The sequence below is a fragment of the Doryrhamphus excisus genome, linkage group LG18, assembly GCF_037039965.1.
Source record: "Doryrhamphus excisus strain RoL-2023G ecotype Guam linkage group LG18, RoL_Dexc_Guam_v1.1, whole genome shotgun sequence".
NCBI classification, from domain to species: Eukaryota; Metazoa; Chordata; class Actinopteri; order Syngnathiformes; family Syngnathidae; genus Doryrhamphus; species Doryrhamphus excisus.
Window position 1 is genome coordinate 9112727 of NC_136374.1, and position 26588 is coordinate 9139314.

The following is a 26588-nucleotide window of genomic DNA, read 5'->3' on the forward strand; positions in this document are numbered from 1 at the left end:
TGAGAGGTTAGCATTGCACTTCAAAACAACTAATTAAAAAGCAAGCAAATCAGCTATATAATCAATTAAGTAAATGCTAAAAAGCAAACCACAGTATTTGATTGCATTTTCGTATATTTATGATAATTTTGGTCATTTGTTAAAATTATGCAACGTCCCCTTTAAGAAATCGGACCGGTAACTGGGCGCCCAATAGCGGCGCGTAAACTGAAACGTTGTTGTTGTTACTATGCTAGCCTACCCAGCAGCTAACGACTAGCTTGAATCGAGCGGTGGCGTTAAGCCGGCCGGCGTCTCCATTATCTCAATTTAGAACAGTGTCACTCTTAAAAAGCACGTTCAGGTGCTCTATTCCTTCAAGTTGTCCTCGGTGGGCCTCCAGCGGCAGGAAAGATGACTTCTGTTCTGGTAAGAAACGCTTAAAGCTGTTAGCTAGCGAGCTACTAGCCTGGTGGAAGTTATGTCTCTAGCTACAGACGCGCGCAAATCACGTTTAAATTGTTGCTAGCGAAACTCTTTATTTTCCGAGTAACAGTTAGAAGGCGCTACCGTTTTGTGGATGTATGCCACAACCCAGGAGTATTGGTGCACCTAAATAAGGTGCCTGCAGCTGGTTGTGTGTGACGTCGCTTCGATAATTTTTAAAAATTATTAGGAACAGAAAAGGATGCAGGCAGTTTTATTTGTATTACATAAAGATATAAAAGCATTTGACTTTGGGTAAAAGAAAACCAAAAAGTAATAATAACAAAGTGCTGCAGAAACTACCACCTGTCATATTGAGGATGTTGATTGTAGTAGATAACATTGTAGATTGAAGTGCTTTAAAAGCAAAGCCATTTTCATTGTATACAAGATCTTTCACTTGTATTTAAGAGGTACCTAAAAATGACTGAATGCTGTGTATGTAGATGAGGGGTCGGGAACCTTTTTGGTTAAGAGAGCCATGAAATCATGAAATCCACATATTTTTTAAAAATGTAATTCTGTCCGAGCCGTATATATTTATATATATTTAACATTGAATACAACTAAATGTGTGCAAGACCAACAATTTTAGAGTATAATAAGTCTCTGAATTAATTCTTTTTAAATAATGTTGTTATACTGAAGCTAACAAATAATCAATAAAATACTTATTGTAAAATAACTTCTTGTGCTGCCTGGTATGGTTTTCCACCATGTTCCATATCTTTCTTTTTGCCATCTTATTTGTCAAAAGCATTTCCTCTGCAGACTTGGCTTACTCTGTAATTGATTGAAAGAGGCAAGCCTATTTCTTGACGTCTCAATGTCAACAACAGTATCCAGTAAAAATCTAGTATTAGCGATTGCTGACATTGCCTCTGGCCACTTGCATTGCAGTAGAAAATAGATGGATGGATGAATTAAAATGCATAACAAAGTTTTATATTTTAAGCATTATTACTGTGAAAGTTCTTAAAGGGGATGTATTGTGCTCATTTTTTGACCCTTTGTATTGTTGTAGAATCTTATAGAGCAGCGACACACAATAACCCACACAGAAAGTGTTCTAGATCTTTCAGAATCTGCATCTATTCCAGCTGTATTTCCAAAACTGTCTTTTAATTTATCCACCCATGGCCCACCTCCACTGCGCTGTGATTGGTCACAATTGCTCACCCAAAAGTTCCTGAGGACTTCCGGACTACTGCCCAACCCGTTTTTAATTTTGTTGGTATAGAAATTGATTAATGAATAAACCCTTTGGAGAGCTACTTGAAAAGTGGTTAGGGGCTATGTGTAGCTCATGAGCGACAGGCTGGAGACCTCTAACTTAACGTGTATTAACTCAAGAGTGGTAGCTAGTAGAGTTAGCTTCGTTTAGCACGCTAGTGTGGTTGCGTGTGACTCGGGCTGGATGAGTATATCTTCACCGCTATAATGTACGGGGCATTTTACAATGCGGGATGACAGCAGGTTCTGAGTGAAGACAGGAAGCATGTTTATAATCGTTGTACATTCTCAACACACAGAGGACATACTACCGGCCTTCAAAATAAGAGCCATTTGCCGCCTTGGCTGTAAACAAGTGTCATAAAAATACCAAAATGCATTTGGAATTTTATGGGTGACAACGTCCTCAATTACAAGCACAGGTATTAGTTTGTAGGAAGATTTAGTAGTCATGTGTGCAGAGACAGTTTCCAATAAATACATGTGCTTTCCAATTTGAGTGTATTTCATTATATTGGTTAAGGTATGTAGCTTTTTATACAAGGCTCTGTTTAATTAAAATTGGATATCTTCATTTTGTGATACATCACAAACATATTGCAATATATGCTAAGGTCCATATCGTCCAACCCTATTTAAAAGCAAAGCGATTTGCACTTACACTTCTATTTGATATAGAGGGACAAAGCAGTTTTATTTGTACCACATTGAATAAACTCGCAAGTAAAGAGTACATAAAAATGTAGATTTGGTCAAAAGCGTCCACGTAGAACAGAACACGTAAACGTCAATTCTCGACGCCATATTTGTCAAAGTGTCTCATGATGATACCGAGCTCCAACTCCACGGTCCCCATTGCCTCAGTGTACAGCCTGTAACGATCCGCTCCGCTGTAAATAAGATCTGGGCTCTTGAGCTGCGGTCCACCGCCGACAAACATTTGCGATAACTGCTCCTGCCAAGAGCCGAGTGGCCTCCAAGTTCCGCAACTTATCCGATGGTGTCCGGGGCTGGAGGGGACGTAGCAGTAACCGTAACCGTACAGCTGACACCGGCCAAATGAGTCCTGGTGCCACACCTGGAGGTGAAGCTTGGGCCAGCCTTGGAGTCCTTTGGTGGCGTAATGCAAGTCAATGGGGTGACACCAGTACGCCATGTCTCCCGTTTGGGGGTTATCCACCTGGGTCTGTCCGTGCTTCAAACCGGAGAGAAGTCGCCATGCTCCTCCGGTGTGGACACCCCATTTGCAAAACAGGCTGCTGTCGGGGAATCCTGTAGCTCCAACTAGCTGGCCTATAATGTGCAGCTCTGCCATGACACTTTGTCGTCGTCTGTGTGTCGCCTTAGCATAAGAGCTATGTTATGCTAGCGTCACAGCGGATGTCTCCTTGGCAACACTGCTTGTGAACCGAAAATGTGGTGCCCAGCGCTTTGCCTGTAAGGGAATATTAAAAAAAGGTCCTTATTCTTACATCGAAAAGTCGAGTCGTCAGTTTTCTTATTTAAAGAGTACTTAATATTGTTAATAGAGCCATTTGATTGGAGAATGTTGCGATGGCTGTACAAAGCAGGGACTGTGGCCAAACGAGAACAATCGGAACAGAACAATGTGATTGTGGCTACTTCTTCGACGCCGAGAAACACATTCAAGCCAAGAAACAGCGCCTCCATGCGGGTACAGGATATGATAAAAGATTCACAAGCGAATCGCGCAACAGTAGAATACAGATAAAAAAAAATCTGTCCTCACAAAGCTAACAACAATTGAGTGAGTGGGAACATTATTGTGCCTGTGATTGATTGGCGAGCAGTCTAGAGTGTCCACCACCTCTCCCCAAAAGTCAGCTGGGATAGGCTCCAGCTCAACTGGGACCCTAATGAGGCCTAGTGGAAGGGATGGTGCAATGCAGATCAGCATCAGTTTTATCACATCAGATTTAAATACAGCTCTTGCATTTAGACACGAGTATAGACAGTTGTGAGTTCCAGGCTGCAATCAATATATGTTGATGCTTAAAATAAAGTTGTTTAAAATTAGCTGTAGTCAATATGTACGTAGGTTCTATTGGGTGTCCAATTTTTTTTTCCACAGATCATTTGTCTGATGATAAAACTTTGAAGATATCTGTACTGTCTGAATGCTAGCATGTCTTCCGAAGTATTTTGAGCACAACGCACAGGGGGCACCACAAATGTCAAACAAATTTTATTCTATATCTTCCTTGTGTGTCTGTTCACACAGCCCGATCCAACACTTGAGCGAAACTTCAAGGGCCACAAGGACACTGTGACTGGCGTGGACTTCAGCAGCAACATGAAGCAGATTGGTAAGCACTCTCATTTTTATGAATTTGTGTTTTGATGATTTGTACTCTCTTCACCTATGCTATCTCCTTTTAGCCACAAGCTCCACAGACTGCTGTGTGATGATCTGGAACATGAAACTTCAGAGGCGTGCGTATCGTTTTAATGGCCATAAAGATGCTGTCATGTCGGTCCAGTTTTCTCCCTCAGGTCATCTAGTAGCCTCCTGCTCCAGAGACAAGACTGTACGCCTTTGGGTGCCAAACATGTATGTACTTTAATTATTATTTCTGTATTTAAGATACAGTGCTACACATGGCACTCTTTTGTGTGTGTATGTACAGGAAGGCTGAGTCAAGCGTATTCAAGGCTCACACTGCAACCGTGCGAAGCGTCAACTTTTCCAGCGACGGCCAGTCTCTGGTGACGGCATCAGACGACAAGTCCGTCAAAGTGTGGGCGGTCCACAGGCAAAAGTTCCTGTTCTCACTCAATCAGCACATCAACTGGGTCCGCTGCGCCAGGCATGAGACATACACATCAATTATTCTGAAAGATAAATAAATACTTAAATGGCATTGACTCTCCATTACAGGTTTTCTCCAGACAATCGCCTCATCATCTCGTCGAGTGATGACAAAACAATTAGGGTGTGGGACAAGAACAGCAGGGAATGCATTCATTCTTTTTATGAACATGCAGGGTGAGCACCTTTTACCAGACATTCACCGGAAAAGCACAGCTTCATTAAATGAGTTTTTTTTTCCCATGCATCAGGTATGCAAGCCATGTGGATTTCCATCCCAGTGGAACATGCGTGGCTGCAGCAAGCACTGACAACTCCGTGAAGTTGTGGGACATCAGATCCTTGAAGATGCTCCAACATTACCAAGGTAATAACACCCATGGACAATTCTAATCAAGATTACATTTTGTACACCATGTTTGAATGCACACCATTTTCAAATAAAGAAGGCAAGAATAGGTGTGTAAAATGGATTATGCACTGATGACTGGTTTTATTTTCAGTGATGTACAACTATTGCATCATGCTGAGAGGTGTTTCATTGTTTTCACTCTTGTAATGGATTGTCATTACAGTACCTTGTGGAGGTGTTTTGTTTCACAGTGTCTGGACATGAATTCTACTTTACAGCCAGCAGAGCGCTCTCTTGTTTCACTGAAAGCCTGCTATGCTCCCAAGAATCCAGTCATTTAATGCCTAATAAGTCAAATGTGATTACTAAAGCTTGCCACAAGCTACAGTGGAGTAAATGACATCATCAGCATCTTGTGTGAATGTAAACCTGGTGTTGAGCCATCATCAGAATGTACAGATGACTTTAATGCTGGTATGCTGCAAAAATGAATACTCATTGCATTTATTTCTACATTATACCATGTTTCTGTCAGTTTTCTCCTGAATTCTTTGAGTATTTTTAATATCTTATTTGAAATGATTGTCTAACTCATATAGAACGTTTTACAAGACTATGTGCTACCTTTTGTGTCCCAGTACTAAACAGTTGATCATAGTGATTGATGAAACAATGACATACTAATGTGTGTTCTCCAGTCCACAGTGGTGTGGTGAACAGCTTGTCTTTCCATCCATCTGGGAATTTCCTCCTTACTGCGTCCAATGATTCTACAACAAAGATCCTGGACCTTGTTGAGGGAAAACTTTTGTTCACACTACACGGACATCAGGTATAAACATACATACATACATACTGTAGGCAAGTCTGAAATTCTTCAAAGCTTGGCAAAATATTGGTGATCAGCACAGTATGTTTTAGATGGAAATGACACAAGGAAATAGCAAAAGATTACTTGGGTTGTATGCTAGATGTTTCCAGGAACCTTTTACAATGGCACAGAAGGGGAAAAAAACTATGAATTTTGTGAATCCACTGGATTCCTACATAATTACATTACAATTACAATACATTTCCCACAAAAAGCACATCTCATTCATCCTAGGTCGGTAATAATTTGTAAATAGGCTGATGTGATAAATGTGCAGCATAATAATACAGCATACATGTATGATGTAACTACTTCATGTCAGTGCAGGATGGCATTACTCTGTGTACAGTGGTACCTCGTTTAACTTGCACACCGGTTATGTCCAGAATGCACACAAATATTTTACAATATGGTGTGCCTCTTGTGTTATTAATACACTGTGTTAGTTTAACTATGTAATGTATTTTTATCACAAAATGTCCTTATTAGCAACTTATTAACATGGAAACCAGAACCAGATGGCATTATCCCCCTGCTCTGTTGCCTGTCTATGAAGTGATAAGCGGTTGACTGTAGTTCTTTGCTAACTAAAGTTAGTGTATGTGGCTTGTCTAGCACAATCTAGGCTTAAGCCTAGATACTTGCTTTAAAACGCGATCCCTCCACCAATCAGCTCTGCCCGCCACCCCCCCCCCCCCCCCTGCAGCATTCAGAAGAATCAAGATTGCCTTGTGTGGGGCGTCCTGTATTTGTGAGAATGATACAAGTTTTGCACCCTGCTAAAAATGTCTCATCAGGGTGGCGCTTCAGCATTTAGGGGCGAGCACTTTGCAGAGTGTGGTGAGTTTGAGGCTCGCAATGTGATCATATGTCAGGCAGCGGATATAAAGCCCCAGTTAGGAATGTGGGCAAAATTGGGGGATGAGTACCGAATTTGGGAGCATGCAGACACTATGTAGCACTTTTTGTGCAAGGGGAACTTTTGTTGTGTGCGGGGTTGCGGCGATCTACGGATGTCTCCGTGGTGGGTGCACGTCAGTCTCTGTACTTCCTAGTTCAGCTGTCCAATGAACATACACAGTTTGCATGGACCGTGACAAGTGAGCATTTGCGCCATGCTTGAAATGCACGCTGTGCACACTGATTTCAGCAAGTGCCGGCATTTTGTCTCATCTCCTTGATGCCGAGGGCACAAAAGACATGGGAATTCAATAATTTTCTACCGCTTATCCTCATGAGGGTAGCAGGGGGTGCTAGAGCCTATCCTAGCTGTCTTCGGGCGAGAGGCAGGGCACACCCTGCCAGCCAATCACAGGGCACACACAGACAAACAACCACTAACACTCACATTCATACCTATGGACAATCTAGAGTCGCCATCAACCCAGCATGTTTTTGGAATGTGGGAGGAAACAGGAGTCCCCGGAGAAAACCCACGCATGCACGGGGAGAATATGCGAACTGGATTGAACTCGGGTCCCCTCACTGTGAGGTCTGCGTGCTAAGCACTCGACCGCCATGCAGCTTACAAGACATTGTAATGTATTGTAAAATACAAAACATGAGTTGTATTTTGTTAATGTTCTGGTAAAACAAAAATATTGGCTTCATTTGGCATGAAAATAAATGTTACAAAATGAGTAGCTCTTGCCCATTTTGATTTTGTAAATGTAGCACTCACAAGAAAAAAACCTTGGTGATAATATGGCCAGTAACACATTTAAACTGCATGTATATGATGGGTATTGATATCGGTGTCAGCAGCATAAAACCCTGATCAGAACATCCCAAATTTTCCCCTAACATTAATTCTTAAATCCACTGTTTCTGTCATTTCCAGCTATAGTATATCTATTTGCCATATAAAATGATTCCAAAGTTGGCCAGTGTATGAATGATTTTTGGCTTGGGTGTAAAAGATGACACATACTGTAACAGTAGTTTTCCAACAGGTTTATGTACATTTTGACTAGAGCTATTGTCCTCGACTCGTTGTGTGCCAGCATTTTGATGACCTTGGAGTTTTGCATTTTTGGATTTTTGAAGACAGTATAATGTGTGTGTTCATTTACTTCTTTTTGTGCGTCTGTGTATACAGTTTATTTTAGTACTTGCCAGGCAAGCAGCCCACTCATAATGACTCATCTCAGAAACAGAACCATGTTTCTTCCTCTGTTCATGCGGATCCTCTTCACCTCCTCTTCTTCTTCCTTCTCTTTGTTTGTGCTCCTTCTGCTGCCTGTTGTCTTCAACGTCTGATGTTCTCACATGGATTAGGCCTGACTGGACTGGTTTGGGGCTCACCAACCAGTGGAATCCCATCTTAACACATTTTGGTGTACTCCCTCACTTGTCATCTGTCCTATCTTTGTTTTGTTCTTTCGCTTTCACACCTCTGAAGTTTTAATCTCATGCACATTTGTCTTGTTGTTCTTTTTGGCCCGGCATTGGCTCCAGTCTGTTGGACCTGGGAGCTCCAAGTAAATGCCAAAAAAGCCCTCCAAAACGCAGTTGTATTAAATAAAATTTTTCCTTCTTTTGCATAAAAATATAAATGTCAAAGTGATACGTACATGCACCTGTCATGCTCTTTCCAGAGTCTGGCCACTGTCACCTTTATTTATCCCGTCCAAGTTACAATCTATTTATGAGCTGCCTTTTTTTGGCAAACTTTGTCATTAGTACAATTTATAGCTGAGCATTGTGCCGAGGACATGGATGGAAGTGTACTCTACGGGGCCTGCCTACTACAATTGTAGCTTGGCCATGGTCTCCTATAATAAATAGTGGGAGTCGATGCGCAGCATTGTCTAGTTTACACTTGCGTGTCACCGCAGTGGTACGCAATTTTACATGCCAATGAGTAAATTGGTTGTAAACAGGTGTGAAGAATGTGTAAACTGCGGGACTGCATGCCAAGGAAACTTAACGTGTTCAAAATTTGTGACACACATAATTTCCATGAGCTGGTCCAAGCTTGTCTCAATGAAATGAATGGGTTAACGTTTCTGTTACCTATTGGATCGAAGTCAGGAGGAATTCTCAAGTAGTTTTTGTAGCCTGTTGCGGGAACAAGTAATGCTTCATGAATGCCGGAAGTGGTGGTATATCCATGAGTAAACAATGCGTGTCCTGTGTACTATGTGATACCGTAGCGTAAACGGTATGTGTAAATAAGTTGTGCAGGAGAGTGGCATTTCGTGCCATTTTCTGTCACGAATTGCGTGCCCAGTCCGTAAACTAGCCATTAGTCTTTTCAGGCGTGCCATCTAAATGACTCTGTCTTTGGTAGTCAGTGGTAAGAAGTCAAGCTTTCAGTATTTTAATACCAGTTCATTGTAAACAACAACAGTAAGGCAAGTTTCACATGCTTGAGTTTCACACCACCTGCTGAGTAGTGCAACTGACATGTTAAAGTGCATGCAGAGGTGGAAAACTACTAGATGTTGACCACTCATGACACTTCAAATGCAGCTACTGCCTTCTTGTGGAGTTAAGAGAAAAAACACCAGGAGTTTGCCTACAACCACAGCTTTTTATGCTAGTGTTAGTACCCAGTCACAGATGACTCTGTGGTGAACTGGGTAGAGTGTTGTATTGGACCTTTTCTGTATATATTTTTATATGTCTGTTATGTCTGTGTCAGGTGGATGATTGGTGAAAAAAGCTAAAGAAGGCACAAATCATAGCACATTTACCCTAAATAAGCTATGCTAATATACTGTACTGTATGTGTGTCTAGCCATGGCAAGTGCCAGCCTGGCAGCAGGCATTAGTCAGAGGAGAAACAGAACATACTGTCTGTCAGGTTGTCGCGTTGCCATAGTGACAGTGTCTGTTTCTCTCAGGTGTTTCTGGGAAAGCATTCCTCACACAAATCTGCTTCTATGGGTCCCCTATTTTATTTTATTTATTTATTTATTTTGTCCCCCACTCACCTTTTTCTGTCAGCATTGTTGGCACTGACCATCGTTTCACCCCCTTCCCACCTGCATCTCTGCTTTTTTTTTTATTAAGCCCCCATGCTGGGGAAGTAGTTTGCAGCAAAAGTGACTTGAGGAAAGACAAAGATACAATCTGATTACCTCTGTGTTTCTCTGCAGGGTGCTGTAAATTGCGTGGCCTTTTCCAGAAACGGAGAGTACTTTGCCACTGGAGGTTCTGATGAACAGGTCTGATCTAGCCAATTTGCATTTTCTATAGCAACCATAGCCCTAAAGCCATTGATGTATGTCAGTTACTGCAAAAGAAATAACCGTTTGCATCGAACTCTAGGTGATGGTGTGGAAGAGCAACTTTGATGAGGGCAGCGACACTGTCAGGGCACAGCGCTCCACTTCTTACCAGGTGCCACCCGCCAGGTCAGGGACTCCACGGATGTTAAAATCGCAGCCATCTGGACACCAAGGCCAGGTTGGTTCAAATAACATGAGACGCACACACACATAAACTGATACAATTTAATACACAATTTAATACACAACCATTCAGGTTTTGTCCAAAGCTGGCAACACAAGTGAGCAGCAAGATGGTGTCCAGCATGGTGGTGGTAGAGTCATGCTATGGGACTGCACAAGTGCTGCTTGCACTGGGGAACTGCGGTTTATTGAGCGAAAGATGAATTATACGGAGTAGAAAACAAAGTTCAAGTGCAAAAAACAATTCTAAAACTACAAAAAATCCTTCAAGTACAGAAAAACAATTATACTACAACAAAAAACTGACGTGAGAGATTTGAAATTCCGGGTTAATAACTTCCTCGTTTGTTAGACAGCAAGCTACCTCTTTGCAGTAAGAGTGGTAACAAATGCCATTATAATAATGTGACGTCTGTGAAGTGTAGCGCCACCAAACTTAGTCACACAATACATCCTCCTGGTTACACTACAGTAATTAGTTTGGAGGGAAAAGGCTGATGCAAATAAATGCTGTATGCTTGTATAAAAATAAACATGCGCAACACACAGATACCCTCATGTTTAGTGTTTTCATGCCTGCTTTTCCCTCCGAGCATATTACAGCCTTTGAAGTGTCTGTATTTCACATCCATACCTCTCATGTGAGGTGACAAATATTTATCTGCACCTTCACTTTGATGTGAAAATATTTCTTGACCTCATGAATTGATTTGAATATTAAACTGTGCTTACATTATGACTATAGAAAAGAGGCTGTGTAAGTATCGGAATATGATGGAAAGTGGTTTGCATACATCCCACTAATGTTGCTGAAAATACATGAATGGTCAGATAATCACACAATAACAAGAAAAAAAAAGTAACCTTGCAAAGTATTATCCAGTTATTATCATACCACCCCCAAACATCAATAAATGCCACAGTCAGTCAATGCTGAAAACAACCACATGGAAATGAGGACTTTTAAAGATGTGTATTTTCTGTCAGTAATGCAAGAGAAGATCTTTATTTCCATAAACAGTCATTGCTTCGTCACACAAATGTGTGTTGTCTGTGGTGATGGGTGAACCATTTAATGTTATCTTGGGTTTGTATTTATGTGATTACTGACAGGCCAATTCAAATCAATAAAACAACAATGGTGCCCAAATGTAGGCACCTGCCTACTTTTGCTTATATCATTACTGCACACTTTTTGTAAATCCTAACTTCATTTCACTTCTGGAATATCACTGTGCTATCACTTTAACAAAAATGTCTGATCCCAACAACCAGTGATGAATGATCAGGGCAGGCCAAACCTTTTCATACCACTTTATGTCAGTGGGATTGAGAAATTGAGAAGAAAAAGTAATCAGGCTTCTCTATTTATCTTGTTATAAAACCTCTGCCAGCTATCTTTCGGTCAAGCACAGATGTGGTAGCTGTAAGTTTGATTATGTTTCCTTTCAGTGCGTCGGCTAACCTAGCATGCTGTGTTGGGACTGCAATGCTAGTACCGTACAGTGGCTACTTGCGTAGCTATGGTAGTGTTGCTAAAGTTAATGACAAATATCATCATATGGGCTGCTCAGGTCTGCTTTTAACTTTCCAAAATGGGTGTAAACAAGGTCGCAGGACTTTGAGACTATTAGTTCTGTTTAAATATTGAAGTGCCTCGTCAGATATCGCTTTCACACATAAAAGGGCGAGGGTGTTGAAAGCTAGCGGTGGGGAAACCTCAGGGATGGGCTTAGATTTCAAGCTTTTGGCTGCCACGGTCTTACTTACATCAACAAGGGCAAAGCCAAGGTCCTCTCATGCACAACAACACTCAGCATCCATGTCTCTCCTGGGCTTTATTGATTGCCGCCTCGCCAGCAGACAAGAGCCACACACGGGGATGAGTGGTTGTACTTTCTCATGCCCCATGTGTTCACTGCTTCCACAGGTCTTTTTTTCACGTGCGATTTTGGATTTAACGTACTTAAAAGGCACGTTTCATGATGATACTATTTTCCTCAAGTTGAATTGAATGCCTGGCATTGTCAGCAGAACTTTGCCAACAAATCAACAAATTCAGAAACAAACAACTTCTGTGTTGATGAGGCCTCCTGAGGAAAGTAATGACTTAAACACCGCCTGATTGCATGAGAGGTTATTTAGCGTCAAGCATGTCTTCAGATTAGCTTTAATTAAAGCCATAACAAAGTTAATTGAAGCAATACATAAAGCTTGGCTTTGAATTTTACAACCATTCTCCCACATGCACTGGAACTCAATTAGTTTTCTTAATTTAGACAAAGGGTGTCCAAAGTGAGTCCCTGGGGCCATTTGTGTCCCGTAGATTGTGTCCTGCAACTCTTGCTTTGCGCATTAGTTGCGTTCCACACCTACAGCGAATGGACAAAGTCCAAATGTGTAATTTTAACATACCGATCACTCCTACCCCTCCAAAGCCTTCTGCTAGCTTTATGTTGATGTTTTGCCATTGTTGGGCAGCAACGGAAGACAACAACTTAAATGCACAATCCAGACCGAAAAGAAAACCTACTAACATTAATGCAGAAAAATTCTGGTAGGTTTTTGGATGATAACATTCTAATTAAACTGCAAATCACTTATATCTCTTTGCTTTTGTGACATAAAATCAGAACAAGATTTTAAATAAATGTCATATTGCAAATGTGTTTTCTTATGTAAAAGAAAAATTAAGGTCTGTTTGACTTTTTGCAATGTTCATGCTACTTGATTTGAAATATTGAGTAACTCTTTTGTATATCTATACTTTAGCATACCAGATTGAAATAGGCTGTTTATGTTTTATGTAACTAGTAACATTGACATTTGATTGCAACCATCTAAATCGAGTCAAAGCAGCTGGAATAGGCTCCAGCATACCAAGTGAGAACATGTATTATATAAAATAGATGGGGTATTCCTTTATTCATTAGGTACACAACGGTCAGAACATAACTGCACAGAACACTAACCATAGTCGCTCATTCAATCCCAGCCATTTTCCAAAGACAGCCCCTTCAGGACCGGCAATTTTGTAAAATCTTTCACTGATCGTTCAAGGCACACAGTATATTATGTTCTCAGGCTATATAAACATGAACCCTACCAAAAGAAATACTAGACTCATGTCTTTCATCAGAAAAAAAGTTTGTTTCTACCCTTTTCTGTTCCTTAGTAATCAGCAGTAAAACATAATTAAGTTTCAGGAAAATATCAGTTCCTGATATAATAAATTTCAAGCACAAGTTTAACTTTGATATATTTTTCTTTCTTTTGTGACAACCCAAATATCTAAATGATACCAACATAAACAACACAAAAGGAGTTGTTTTACATCAAAATTATTCATCTATAAATATAACACCATGAACTTTTTGGAACTGAATGTGTGTGCACGCTTGTGCATGCGTTAAAATTTCCCTACAATCCATAACCTTCTGCATGCTACACTCCTACGCAGTCTCTCACGTCCTTCATTCTGTCGTGTGTGATTTTTCCATTCACAAGATCCCTGCCGAGCTCTTAGCAAATGCACTTTTGGAAAAAAAAAGACGTACAAATACGTTGTTCGGGTTTTTGACTACGTCTTTGGTATAGAATGAGTTAACCATTTTTATAGAGCAGTGCAGTTCAGTATAATGGTAAACAGCATGTGCAGATTCAAACTTGATATGTGACGTACTGATTTTTAGAAGAAAAACAGATTAGTAATTGCTATCTAGTTCTTTATTTAAATGATTACATTGCATATTAATACAGGAATCATAACTAACAAAAGTGAGTAAAATGATTTTACAAACTAGAAACTATATAGTTGTATAAAAATAAAATGTAGTACACCTAAAAGTATTTTTTGTGCAGGTTTAAAACCCAAGTATGCTTCATACAATTATCAAACACATTGAAAGTATAAAATGGATAGCTACTCCCGACTAATGAATTATGAGCCAGTCACAGCTCGCAACTATGGTGCATTCAAGGACTGCCAAACCGTTTATAATCTCAACGCTTGAGGAAAAAACATGATCAGTGAAGATATAGACATTGTGAGCGTTTTTACCAGTGGCATATGTATGCTGTACATTATACCCGTATTATGGATTTACACAGTATTACTGACACAAAACCACTCAACAATGGCAGCACACGGCTTTCAACTTATCCAGTTTATGTATTTAACCAGAAATGACTAAAGAGGGTTACGATCGCTGTCTTCTCCTTGGGACTAACACGAGCCATGATTCCGACAGTACACCTCATTGTAACTTTCTTTCATCCTCTGGGTTTCATGAATTGTCGCCTGCATGTTGCAGAAGTGGCATGAATGCCAGTCGTTGCCCAAGAAAGTAGCAGCTTTCTCACTTTTCAACTTTTCATGTATTATTTATCAATTTGTAATTCATTATTTATAGCGCCTCTTTCATCTGTCGTGAGTCTCCCACACGTGTGTGTCGCCTGAGAGGACTAAGAAGGAAAAAGAAAAACGTCACTGTTCTTGTTTAAATGTAGCTACTTTTTATGCCTTTGTAGTATTACAATCAGGTGCTTTGTAGATTTTGGATGAGGGAAATAACCGAGCGCCTAATTAAGACTGTCAAACTATGAGGTGGTTTATATTATTCTTTTGCCTATGCTGGTCTAGGTTGGGGTGTTTTTCAGCTCAAATTTGCTGCCTTTGGCCACGTCCACTCTTATATGAGTGACCCCCCCCCCAGGCTCTTCAGAAAATTGGGAAAATAACATTAGGCTCACTGCAAGGGGATACAAAACCTCACAAAATCAGACTCAGGATTGTGGAACAGACGCTAGCTTTGAAATATTTGGCAGCACTTGTGTCCTCCTGTCTGGTGCTTTTTTAAAAAGGGACCAAGATTTTTTTCGATATATCCCTCCCTCCCTGCTATGTTACCGCATCATACCGCCTCCGGCTACTAATAATTTAATCAGGAGTGACTAATGAGAGCGACACACAGACGGAAAGGCCACTCACTCCTGCTGCCCCCTACTCAGAATCAAATCCACAGGGAATTCCAAAGAAGCTCATTTGATATGCTGATTCATTTATGTGCTTTGCCTGCTTCTGAAGCGAGGCTCCATGATGCTTTGCCATTGATGGTCTGGCACGCCACTAGGAGCAGGGATGCCTATTTTTTTCAATGCAATATGTCAGCCCTAAAACCAGGTCTCCCCTAGATGATGACTGTGCGTGTGTGGTTGTGTGTGTAAGGCATCCTTAGTGACAGGCAGATCAGCTCTCTCTTATCACATCCCCCTATCATATCCCTAATCCCCCCCCCGCCTCCACCCGCTGTTAGTCTCGAGCTTCACATCTGGATCTTTCTCCCGCTCACGTGTACACGCAGACGAGCTGCACGCTTGTAACAGACTTCACTTCACAGCTCCACACACACACACACATACACACTGCTCGGCTTGAGGACGTCCAACTTCAACAGCTTTTATAAACTTGTGTTGCCTTCCGTTATTATTTGTCTTTCTATTTTTTAAATGATTAAAAAAACCTACAGATACATGGCTCTGTGTGGAAGAAGGTATTTATTGCCACAGATACAGAAATGTCATTTAAATGAACATAAATGAACAAACCCTGGTAAATCTGCTATAAAGCAGTACATTTAATGCATGCAATACATCCAGATAGTAGAACATATAATAAATTGGTGGTTGGAATATGTGGGGTGTACTCTTGTACTTGTACTTTTGTGAAATACCTTCTGGTTATATTGTTATATTGAATAGCACAGCCTCAGCCATTTGTGCTTCTTTAGTTTTGAACCTTAAAGGCTTGTATAAAACAGCAGGGGATGTTGGCAGTGGGGAATTGATTGCATTTGCCAGCAGGTGGTGGAGGGCGAACCTGAGTGGGAGAGTAGGGCAGGAGGTGTGGCGAGGGGGGTGAGGACTAGATCATAACTGAGTCAAAGGGGGCCGATAATGGGCCTGTGGCGCAAAAGGGAAAGGTCGAAGTTGTGTGAGACTTTAAAGAAACCGTCTAGAAAACAAAACGTTGATGATGTGTCTGGTTTTATTTGTTGGTCTGGTTGGGGGTACCAGAGAAGGGTTCTCTTAAGATGTGGTGCTTACATCTCCTCAGAAATCTATGAGAAAAAGGTTTACATAAAGTTGGGCTGTCCATTGTAAGTGCACACATTCTACCCTGGTTTTTCTTCCAAGTGTTGGGTCGTGTTTAACCTAACTTTATAACAGTAGTGCTGGCTTGTCCAATGCATGCCAGCAAGCCGGGCTGCATGACTTCAGAGGTTTGGCACCTCCATAAAAATGCCCCTGAGAATGCTGTTATGAGTAACACCTGGGTATGAAAGAGCCGCTCGTATCTTTGGAATAATTTTTAAACTTTCAGTGTTTGCCTTTTTCTACGAAGTTGTAAAATGATAAAAAAGAAACAACTGATCGCTTGTGTCTTGACTTGTGTCCTTCTCCGCTAATAAAGCTGTTGTAGTCTTTGTATGCTTGTGTAGTGCCGCTCGCAGGGTCCATTGATGGCTGGCTGCTTTAGAATTGAAGTTGCGTTCAGGCCGCAGGAAATTTTCCACTGTTGGCTTTTCCACTCCAGGTGATTCATTAGTAGGGGTGGTTACCATGTGTGCACATACAGTTTGTGTTTACATTTCAGCACGTCAAGGTTTTGCCTGACTCTGTGTGTGTGTGTGTGTGTGAGTGTGCTTGCGCGCGTGTGTGTGAGGCTACAGTAGTACAGGACATGTTGAGATTTCAGGACTGTTTGTGTAAAACTGTCAGGAGATAAATCAGCTACATTGCGCTTCATTGTTTAAACTTTGGATTTTGCAAGATTGCTTCTTAACATTCCCTAGGTAGTCTATTTTGTTGATGTTCTCTATTCTTTAGTTTACAATGGAAAAGCAAGTAACTTTTGCACTATGCAGCAAAGAGGGAAACATTGTTCGATCTCAGAAGAGATTGATGAAAACAGAACACAGATGTGAAGTCTCGAACAAATGGAAAGCAAATGGAATGGTCATAAATCAGACGGTCACATGGTCGTACTGATGTTTAATGCACATAATAATGTGAATCATATGCCAAAGCCTCTCCGTACTCACTGGATAACGATTGCTTGAGCACTCACGAGGCATAATGGACCACATCATAATGACAATAATACATTTTATTGAAAAGCACTTTTTAAGAAACTCAAAGGCACTTCAAAATAAGGCAACAAAGTACAAAAAATATACATAAAAGCAATAAAGACGAAAAATCAACCGGTGAGCTAAAAACAGACAACTACACATATAATAAAATAGAAGTATTAAACATAGTCAGCATGGTGAGAGGCTTCCCGAGGGAGGGGGCAGTGAACATAATGGCTCTGTTGGTCCGCTGCGTGGCCATTGAGGGTGGTGACAGGACTTTGGCATCAGAGGAGCAAAAGGGGGTCGGGTTGGGGAGTGGCAGTGGAGAAGGCAACCCATACTGCACAGATTTTTTTTTTTTAAACGTAAATTTGTTAAATATCTTTTTATCTAATAAATACAATTTTATTTACATTTTAAATGTAAAAATACTTTGCATCTGTGACTTGGTTGCCTGGAGGGCACTGACCTTTAAATGTGTTGCAAGTATTGGATCCTGCCTCGTCCTGCTCCGAGCGTATAAGCCAGGGGTCTCAAACACGCGGCCCGCAGGCCACTAGTTTGAGGCCCCCGCCTTGATATGAAAGCTTAATGTTAGTGCGGCCCGCGCAAGTTTGATATGGATGCTGTATGGTATCATGTACCCAGAAAAAATTATTATTACGTTTGATTAATGTTCATGTTAAAGGTTAAATAACTGTTAATAGTTATCCTCCCTATCCGTGTGGAAGTGGTACGTTTTTGGCTTTTTAAGTTCACTTTTTCATTTTTATTCACATACTCCCATCAGAATTGGCATCCCTGTGGGGGTACGCGTACCCCGCTTTGGGAACATAGGATTTGAAGGTTTGTTCCTTTCAGCTTGTTCTGAATTTTGAAAAAATAAGCCGGTCACCACCAGCCCAAGAATAGAGACCATCTTTAGTGCAACACCTCATGACATTAATTTTTGCAGTTCAACTCATGATCATTCACTGACTGTCTTTCTGCCTCCTGTGTTGTTTTTCAGGCACCTGAACCAGCCAGAACAGTTCGCCACAATCACAATGGAGTCCTGCCTCCCGACGCCCACAGGAACTCAAGCACCAGTTCCACTTACACCCTTGCAAACATCCAGAGCCCGGCTCAGCCTCCGCTCCAAGTACCTCGTCGCGCCTCCTCCTCTGAAGCAAGCATGGATCTCACCAACACACTAGAGCACATTATGGGTCAACTTGATATACTCACTCAGGTAAGGCGGACGTCGTGCTCTGTAGTGGCACGCAGTAAGTACTTCACTTTGGCCACATCGCCCACTCGCACACTTTGAGAACAAAAGCATCCTTTATACTTTTCAACTTGTAGGCCAGAGATTGTTTCAGCTGCACAGACACAAAAAAATGATTACATAAACACTTTAATGGTGGATGGCAACTAAACCGACTGGTTGATCACATCCAGCAAACATTACCTGCCAAGCATTTACAATTGGTGGTCCTCAGGTTATGAAGGAGTTCCGTTCTGTGACTGTAATGTCAGTCCAGATTTAGTGTGTCACTATTTATACATAAATAAACTCCCAAGTCACTCGCACTGTACACAGAACACATGAAGGACACATAAAATACAGTCATAACATTGGTAAAACTCTGAATGAAATTAAACGGTAATTGTCAACTCCTTACTTTTACTCTTTACTTTTATTCTGCTACTGCCAAATCTCCTCGTAATTGGGCACAGAATCCATGACCCCTCAAGTATTCATTGGCATTCAATAATCTTGATCTTTGAAGTGCTTATGACACAAAATCGCTTGTGGTATATTGTAGAGAATATGTCACTTCCTCTGCTTTTCTCTGAGTTTATGCCTGCATATTTTTTAATCTGGTTCCCAGAATGTGGTCTGGCATACCCCTTTTCCACTGTAGTGAACTTTAGTGTTGGTGCTGGATTAAGTTTGAGGCCGAAGTGGAACCACATTACCTGTGAACTGACTGGACACCGGTTTCATTTTCCTTTGTCCTGAGGAGCCATGTCATTACGCCACGGTGGTTACGCTTCCAATCAGGAAATAAGAGGACAAATGATATTCTCACCATTTTTTAAGCAAAACACACAACTCACTATTGTCCTGGACACTACACTATTTTCAGGGTAAAATATAAATATAATGGTGCAAAATGCAAAAACATTTTAACATAAAGATTGAATGTTGTAGGATTCTGGTTGGTGGGGAGCTCATGGCAAGGGGAGGACAATCCATCTCATCACTGTTGTTTTCTGACAGAAAGATAGAAGCATATTAAACCAGAACACAGTTCATACTCCTTGATGTGAGGACTAAGTGGGGACTCACCCAGCTACGTTTGCTGACAACATTAGAGTGGAGATACGTGGTTTCTGAATCGGAAATCTCCACAGGTGGAATCTGCAATTTCCAACATGTGAATTACTCTGGTATCTGAACCTGATACCAATACTGGACCAGATTGGCCCTATCCCTAGTAGATTAAAGGGATGGTTCTGATTTTTTGACATGAAGTTGTATGACGTCGCTGAAGTCCGTCAACAGCAACTTTGGTGTCCTGAGCCGAGTTCTGGTCAGATTTTTGTGCTAAGGAAACTGGGGCCACCTAGTTGCTGGGCACAAGGCACACACTGTATGGTTGTGCTACATGGTGCTGTGCATATTCGTCCCTCGACACACAATGTAACAGTGAGTTTTGTGTTTAGGGACCCAAATTATGTTTTGTATTTATTGATACAAGCCTGTTGGTAACCATGAATTGTAACATGGAACGATGTAAACCAAGTACCACCTACCTGTATTTGGACTGAATGCAGTGTAAGCCCTCTGTGTTGTTTTATCTGCAATAGATTCATTAGTGATGTGAAGGTGTTTTTACAGCAATATTTTATATCAAGATCATATTTGGATAGCTTTGTTCTTCCTGTGTATTGTTCCAGTTATGTTCTCTAAGAGTGCAAGCCGTAAATAATTTCTTAAGACTTCCCTGTAACCCTTTTAAAGAGACATAACTTAATGAAATGTGGTGAGGAAATCATAATACAAAGGATTAGTGCAGTATTTAGTATACCATATATGGTGTACCTCTGGGAAAAGAAAAAAGCCCACAAATAACCAATTCCAACCTGGTGTTAAACGAGGACATGCCACAGAGGAATCTTTGGGAGTAAAACATATGGACAGACATGTGTGGTAAACCTGCTTGGGATTCAGTAAAAATGCAGCCATCAGCTCAAAAGAGGCAAGCTTCGACACGCTTTGTCACCCATTCACATTTTACCACTCATACTTGATCCCTGGAAATTTTTTGACAATGATTGGTCACTAAATAGATACAGTAGCCTTTACAATAGAACAGCCTGCTAACAACCAGCTATCAAACAAGAGGAAGCATAAATAAATGTCAATGCTTATTTCCTGGCTTCAGCTTTCACCTCTCTGCAACTCTTACAGTCGAGGAATCTGAGGGAGGCGGATGAATTATTCATACGACACAAGCTTCCAAAGCCACAATTTGCTGCATCAGCTTTTTTCCACCTGTCTGCTCTCGAAAGTTGCAGGAAACATGTTCAAGTAGATGTAACAAGAGAATAATTTCTTGTGATTATTGTAAAAGTAACCAAGAGCTTAGTGCTGTTACTAGGGGTGTCATGAAACACGAGACAATATAAGCTACTGGGACGGGGCATGATATCTGTTCCTTGACCAGGGGTCGGCAACTTTACTATGAAAAGAGCCATTTTACCCCCTTGCTCACTGAAGGAAAATATTCTGGAGCCGCAAAACAGCTTAAAACAGCATCTTATAAATGTTCAGAAGTTAGAATCATTCTTTGTTTTACCAGTTATAACAACAAAATACAACACTGAACTGTTTTATAAACACGGGCCAGTATGCAGCTGGAGTAGCCGACAAACTGCTGAAGCCCGACTCCTTTCCAACGTTTTTTGGTCGTGTCGAAGAGTCAGAAGAGCAAGCAGTATGTAACAATGTATCTGTGTCTAAACTGTGCTTATTATGTCTGTTTAGCATACAGGGAGAGGGGTTGCTAGTAGCTGTTTCTCACCACAGTCAGTAGGTCTTCCCGAGCTTTTTTAAACACTGGTATCCCCTCAAAAAACATGTCACGACCACCTTACACATTGCCGATTCTGTACAAAACGCAACAATTCTAAAGCCACTTGCCATTGACAGATGTCTTGAAGTAACCTCTTATCTTGAGAGACTTTGGACTGTCCAATCTCTACTTCTGGATCGGATTCGGGATCATTATCAACTCCTATACAGTTGGGTTCGCCGCTAGCGGCACAACACCGGAAGTCCTCCTAAGCACTTGGGACTGTAACCAACCACAGCAGAGTGGCCGTGACTAGAAGCGGGCTGTGGGTGGAAAAAATTAAAACAGACTATTTTCGCAGGTAATCCAAAGAAATACAGCTGGAATAGGTACAGAATGTGGAAGATCTGGAAAGCTTTCTGTGCTGGTTATTGTGTTTAGCTGCTCAATAGGGGTCCACAACTTGACAAACGGCCGAAAAATTAGCAGAACAGGTCCCCTTTAAACCTCACTACCTGACAACTCAAGAAATGAGCAGCACAGTGATTTGTTTCTTTTTGTTTGGTTGAGACTCAGCATGTTTACCTTCAAGAGCGTACTGAATATCATCTTGACCACTCATTAGTGGGTCAAGGAAACACCAGCTGTTTGGCCCTCGTCTGGGCGACAGTGATAAAAAGAACATTTTTTAACTTACTGGGATGCCAGGGTGTACACGATGACATGCATGAGCGCAAAATTTAACACGCATGCATTTTGCGTGTTGTTTTGCAGTACAGAATATGGCGATAATCACTCTGTCACACAGTTTCCATTGAAAATTGAAATTGATGTACTACAGATGATGTCACATCCCATGTGTGGATCCCATTAGTGGACTCTGTGGTCGTTCACGCCGGGCTCGATTGCAGTGATGACTACTAGTTTTCAGAAAGTGTTGAGTGCTTGTTTTAAAAATGTCTTTCAAGTGTTTGATGTAGTTTGTCACCATATATTAAGCATGTAAGCCAGAGAAAACAAAGAATCTGATCGTGCAGTAGTAAAAACTATTTTCTTGTAAGATGTTTCTTTTTGGGTGGATTTGTTGATGGTTGGTTTTACGTGGGGCGAAAAGACATGATTTTCAACCGCAGCAGGCAGAGAATTACTGGCCCCCCCCCTCCTTTCCTCGTGCTCATCCAATGACCAGAAAATCAGAACTCATCCAGGATGCATTCATGGTCTAACAGAAAGTATAATATCTTTAACTCGTTTCATAGGTGTGCATTTTCACATTCGAGGGTTTTTTCACATTTGAATATTGTGAAGGGGGCCACAACAAAGAGGCTGAAGATGTCTTATTAAAAGACATCACCAGCATGCGGATATTTGTATCGTCGTTATTCACCCTGTGTAAAAACTTAATTGTTTTCAGAAAGTAATGGTCTGCTTGTCCACATGGCAGCAACAAGTTGGCCTTAGCTGATTTTGCCACACTCAAAGCCATTTTCAAGAAAATATTGTTGCAGGGCTCCTTGAACGCTATTGGCGTGGATGAAAGACAAAAGGCTAAAATATTTTGCCGTTTCTACCTGAACACGTTCCCTTGTGGACAGTCTGTAAAAAAATGTCTAATTTCCAGCAATTGGGATCAAGATTAGATTTTGGACATGCACAGTAGATGATTGTGGGACCTTTGAAATTTATCTAAATTCCAATAATTAGAGACCTCCGTCTGAATGGCCTTTGGACTTTGTAAATATAACTTTTCCCCCATCAGACATTGGGTTTTATTCTTGTTTGCATCACCATCACCACTTTAACTTCATGGTCTGCATTTAGGCCATTCCAAAGGAATGATGCCTTATGTGTAACACAGACCCCAGTGATGCCAAAGGCGGTGTGCATTGAAAAGTGAAAAGACAAAACTACTGGCTGTATTTTTAGGGGCAAACAGATTTGGTTCCTATTCCAGGTGAACACTATAGGCCAGTATCGTGTGGCTGCTGCCCGAGGACACGTTCACAAAAACACACAGGCAAACGACATTAGCAGGACTGAGTACTGCGGGGCCATATCAGGTTGGTAAGATAAACAGGGTATTATTGATCTTGAGAACAGAGGCGGGGACAAAGAGGACATACGAACCTTTCCTGGGCTTGGATGGATGAAATAGCAGGAGATGTCTTGTTTGATGAACCTCCAAAAAAGGCCTCATGCAACACATCTGATATGTTAGACCCACAGACTACAGGCAGATTTCAATGATTTGCCCATGTATTAAGTGTTGTCTGCGGACATTTCTCATGAATCTCAGGTTAACACAAACTGACACTTTATGGAGTGGTTTGTCAAGACTGACTAGGCAGCACTGTATATAAGCAGGTTTTTCTCGTAGTGTGTTGTTGGGAATGTACTCATTTGATACTACTTTCCACACAGATTGGTTCTTTTGACCTTGTAACTGTTAGTTTTCAAGTAGAATTGGACTTTTGAAGCAGAGACAGAGTATAACAAATGCATAATCTCCTTTAATCCAAAAACGAGGTAAATAAAAAAAATATGGTGAAAGAGGTATAGGTTCATTCATCATTCACGCCAAGGAGAATACTCCTGAAGCTTATCAATCAACCTGATTGCAGATAGGAAGCAGGTGTTGCGATACGTTGCAATTCGGGATATCCCAAACGTAATAGCAAAATCAAACATATACAAAATATAAAAGAACGAAACAGTGACACAAGATCTCTTTATCATTTCATCTCATTGCAGCATACTGGAGATACACCCCGCCATCAGCACACACACACAAGTCTGACAAAGCTGTCTTGAATATCAAACCAAAAATCACTGAGCAAAAAAATCTAATTATGATTACTGATATGTATTCAGTCCGGGACAGTTCCATAATGCATAATTTCTTTAAAATCCATTTCGCAAACGTTCTCTATGCCTAGACTTAATCAATCTAATCAAAGACCTTGAATTTGGTTCCATTGCTGGGGCATAAGGCATTGTTCTGCATTGACTTATCAAAATGTTTTAGTCTTTATTACATTTCAGCAGTTGCATACAAATGCAGACCTGCCGCCATTTTGTCAACATTTTGACCCCAAAAGCGCAATGAAAATGACTGTTGTGACACGTCAACTAGTTTCACCCTTCTCTTTTGAATTACCATCGTCCGCTCGCTATTAAAGAAGCTAACAAGTGTCGACCGGAGTTGTGGTTACTTCGACTTGATGTCAAGTCATACCCTGAACCCTGACAAAGCGCTATAAAGCAGGGGTGTGTCCCAGTGACTATTTGCTGCTTGTGGCCCGGCTTGTTTGTGATTGGCTGATGGCACATTGTAGGGGGAAAAACATAATAAATGGGAAAAATAGAGCAAAGGGCAAAACGTAATTAGAATTTTTGTTTTTTTAGGGCCAGACATGAGGAGCACATGTTAATCGCGCATGAAAAAATTGCCACAGTGAAAGGGAACTTCCGTTAAAGCGTCATTAAAGCGTTGACTTTGACAGACCTTTATTTATATATATATATATATATAATGTTACTCAAAATGTCTTCAGGTTTGGCAGGTCTGTTTGTGAAATGTGCACTGAGTTAGTCTCTATTCTCACAATGAGTTTTGCAGAACCATTGTTGTAATAACCATTCCCTAGATGTGAATTTGGGCTCATGATCCCACTGTCTGGCTTTCACAGTTAGCTGTCATTTTTCCCTTGTCTTAAATGTTTTGTGATTTTACTCAAGGTATTAAAAAAAAAACCAGAACCAGCAGCTGATGCAACACCAAAGAAAATCAAATGTAGGAAGACCAAAAAATTTTTTTTTGTTGTTGTTGCAGTCGCTGTGAAATCAAACAGTGTCCACAGATCCCTGCTAAATGACAGTTGAGCAGCGCTAGTCAAGGTGCTAAAAGCCCGAGCTGTCAACTCGTTGTCCAGCACGGCTCTGAGGGCATCCGGGAGTGAGGTTTACCAACATACTGTTACACAGCCACACCAGCTGGCGTCCGTTACAGATCAACTTTACGTAGTCACTGTACAGCTTGTATAGCAGTAGAAATTTACTAGCTACTGGAAATGAATCAACCGACAGCCATTGTTGTCAAAACAGCTGGCAGCACACGTGTAATTGTGTCGGTGTGGTATGGTGTGAGGCTGCACGAGTGCTGTCATGAAAAAGTTGTATCAGGACAAGCCCAGTACTCGCATGTGTTGCCAGACATTTAGACAATAATGGCTATGTGTCATTTTCAGGGCCTAGTCCATATGTACTGCTATACAAGCTGTACACTGACTACTTTAAATCATTACTATAATAGTAGTGTGAAGCTCAGACAGTGTATAGAATCCACAGTGCCATCTTGAGTGTCGTGTGCCAGGTTGATACTCTGAAAGGAGCTATTTCCTCAAGAGCATTGTGTTGTCTCTCACACATACACTGCATCATTCAGACACACAATGGCAGCCATTTTGTGGTTATAACTGTCAGGCTGATGCTGCACATCTTGCTTCTCCTCATCTTCCTTTCCCATCTTTTCTTCTTTTCCCCACGTAGACGGTGTCCATCTTGGAGCAGCGAGTGACGCTGACTGAAGACAAGGTGAAGGAGTGTTTAGAGAACCAGGTTGCTCACATGAAAGCATTTACAGGCGAGGAGGACTGGACGACGGACACGCACTGAGCCCATAAAGACTTTGTCTTCACAGAGATGACTGTTGGTGAAGTGCTTGCAAACAGTGGTGACTGAGAAAGCGTTTCTTTTCCTGCTGATGTGTGTCTACAGTAGACAACATTTCGTACATTTCTATGCAGCGCACGTCTGTTTTTAGCTGTGTCTCTTTGCAGGCTTGCAGGCAAGAAAGGCAACAGTAAAGCTCCCAGTAAGAAAATCCGATTATCCAAACATATTAAAAGCCTCAAGCTATTGCCTCATTCATTACACATGATGTCTTGTCTTTTAAATGTACGCCCAAATTTAAACATTCCACGTTTACATATAAATGGAAATGTACCACAGGAGTACAGTGTTTTCAGAACGGACTAATTAATGCATTTAAAAAGTGCAAAGACATTTTCAGCTAGCAGAAAGAGGGGTTTTGAATTTATTTAAATCACCACTTATTCATTTTTTAAGTGGTTATTTTTGTATGCGGTTTTCTTACTGTAACTCCTGCTGGAAATTAAACTGTTATTAAATTATATTATCTTCTGTAACTTTTGCAAGTC

At 41.1% G+C, this 26588-nt stretch overlaps 2 protein-coding genes across 3 annotated transcripts; one reads left to right on the top strand and one right to left on the bottom strand.

The window, feature by feature from the left end:
- Nucleotides 1-198: 198 nt before the first annotated feature.
- poc1a (POC1 centriolar protein A) lies at nt 199-26588 on the top strand. Of its 2 annotated transcripts, none has more exons than XM_058055392.2 (11): nt 199-408; nt 3941-4025; nt 4099-4270; nt 4347-4526; nt 4598-4705; nt 4780-4895; nt 5579-5712; nt 9855-9923; nt 10027-10164; nt 18315-18536; nt 25918-26588. In XM_058055392.2, exons 1-11 carry the CDS (start codon nt 394-396, stop codon nt 26041-26043), a joined length of 1365 nt encoding a protein of 454 aa, XP_057911375.1. In that variant the 5' UTR covers nt 199-393; the 3' UTR covers nt 26044-26588. The 2 variants fall into 2 exon arrangements, with proteins under 2 accessions (XP_057911375.1, XP_057911374.2); XM_058055391.2 differs by lacking the exon at nt 199-408 and adding an exon at nt 3236-3373.
- LOC131106395 (B9 domain-containing protein 2) lies at nt 1748-3264 on the bottom strand. Its single transcript, XM_058055393.2, has one exon. The coding sequence runs from the start codon at nt 3011-3013 to the stop codon at nt 2486-2488; it is 528 nt and encodes a 175-aa protein (XP_057911376.1). The 5' UTR covers nt 3014-3264; the 3' UTR covers nt 1748-2485.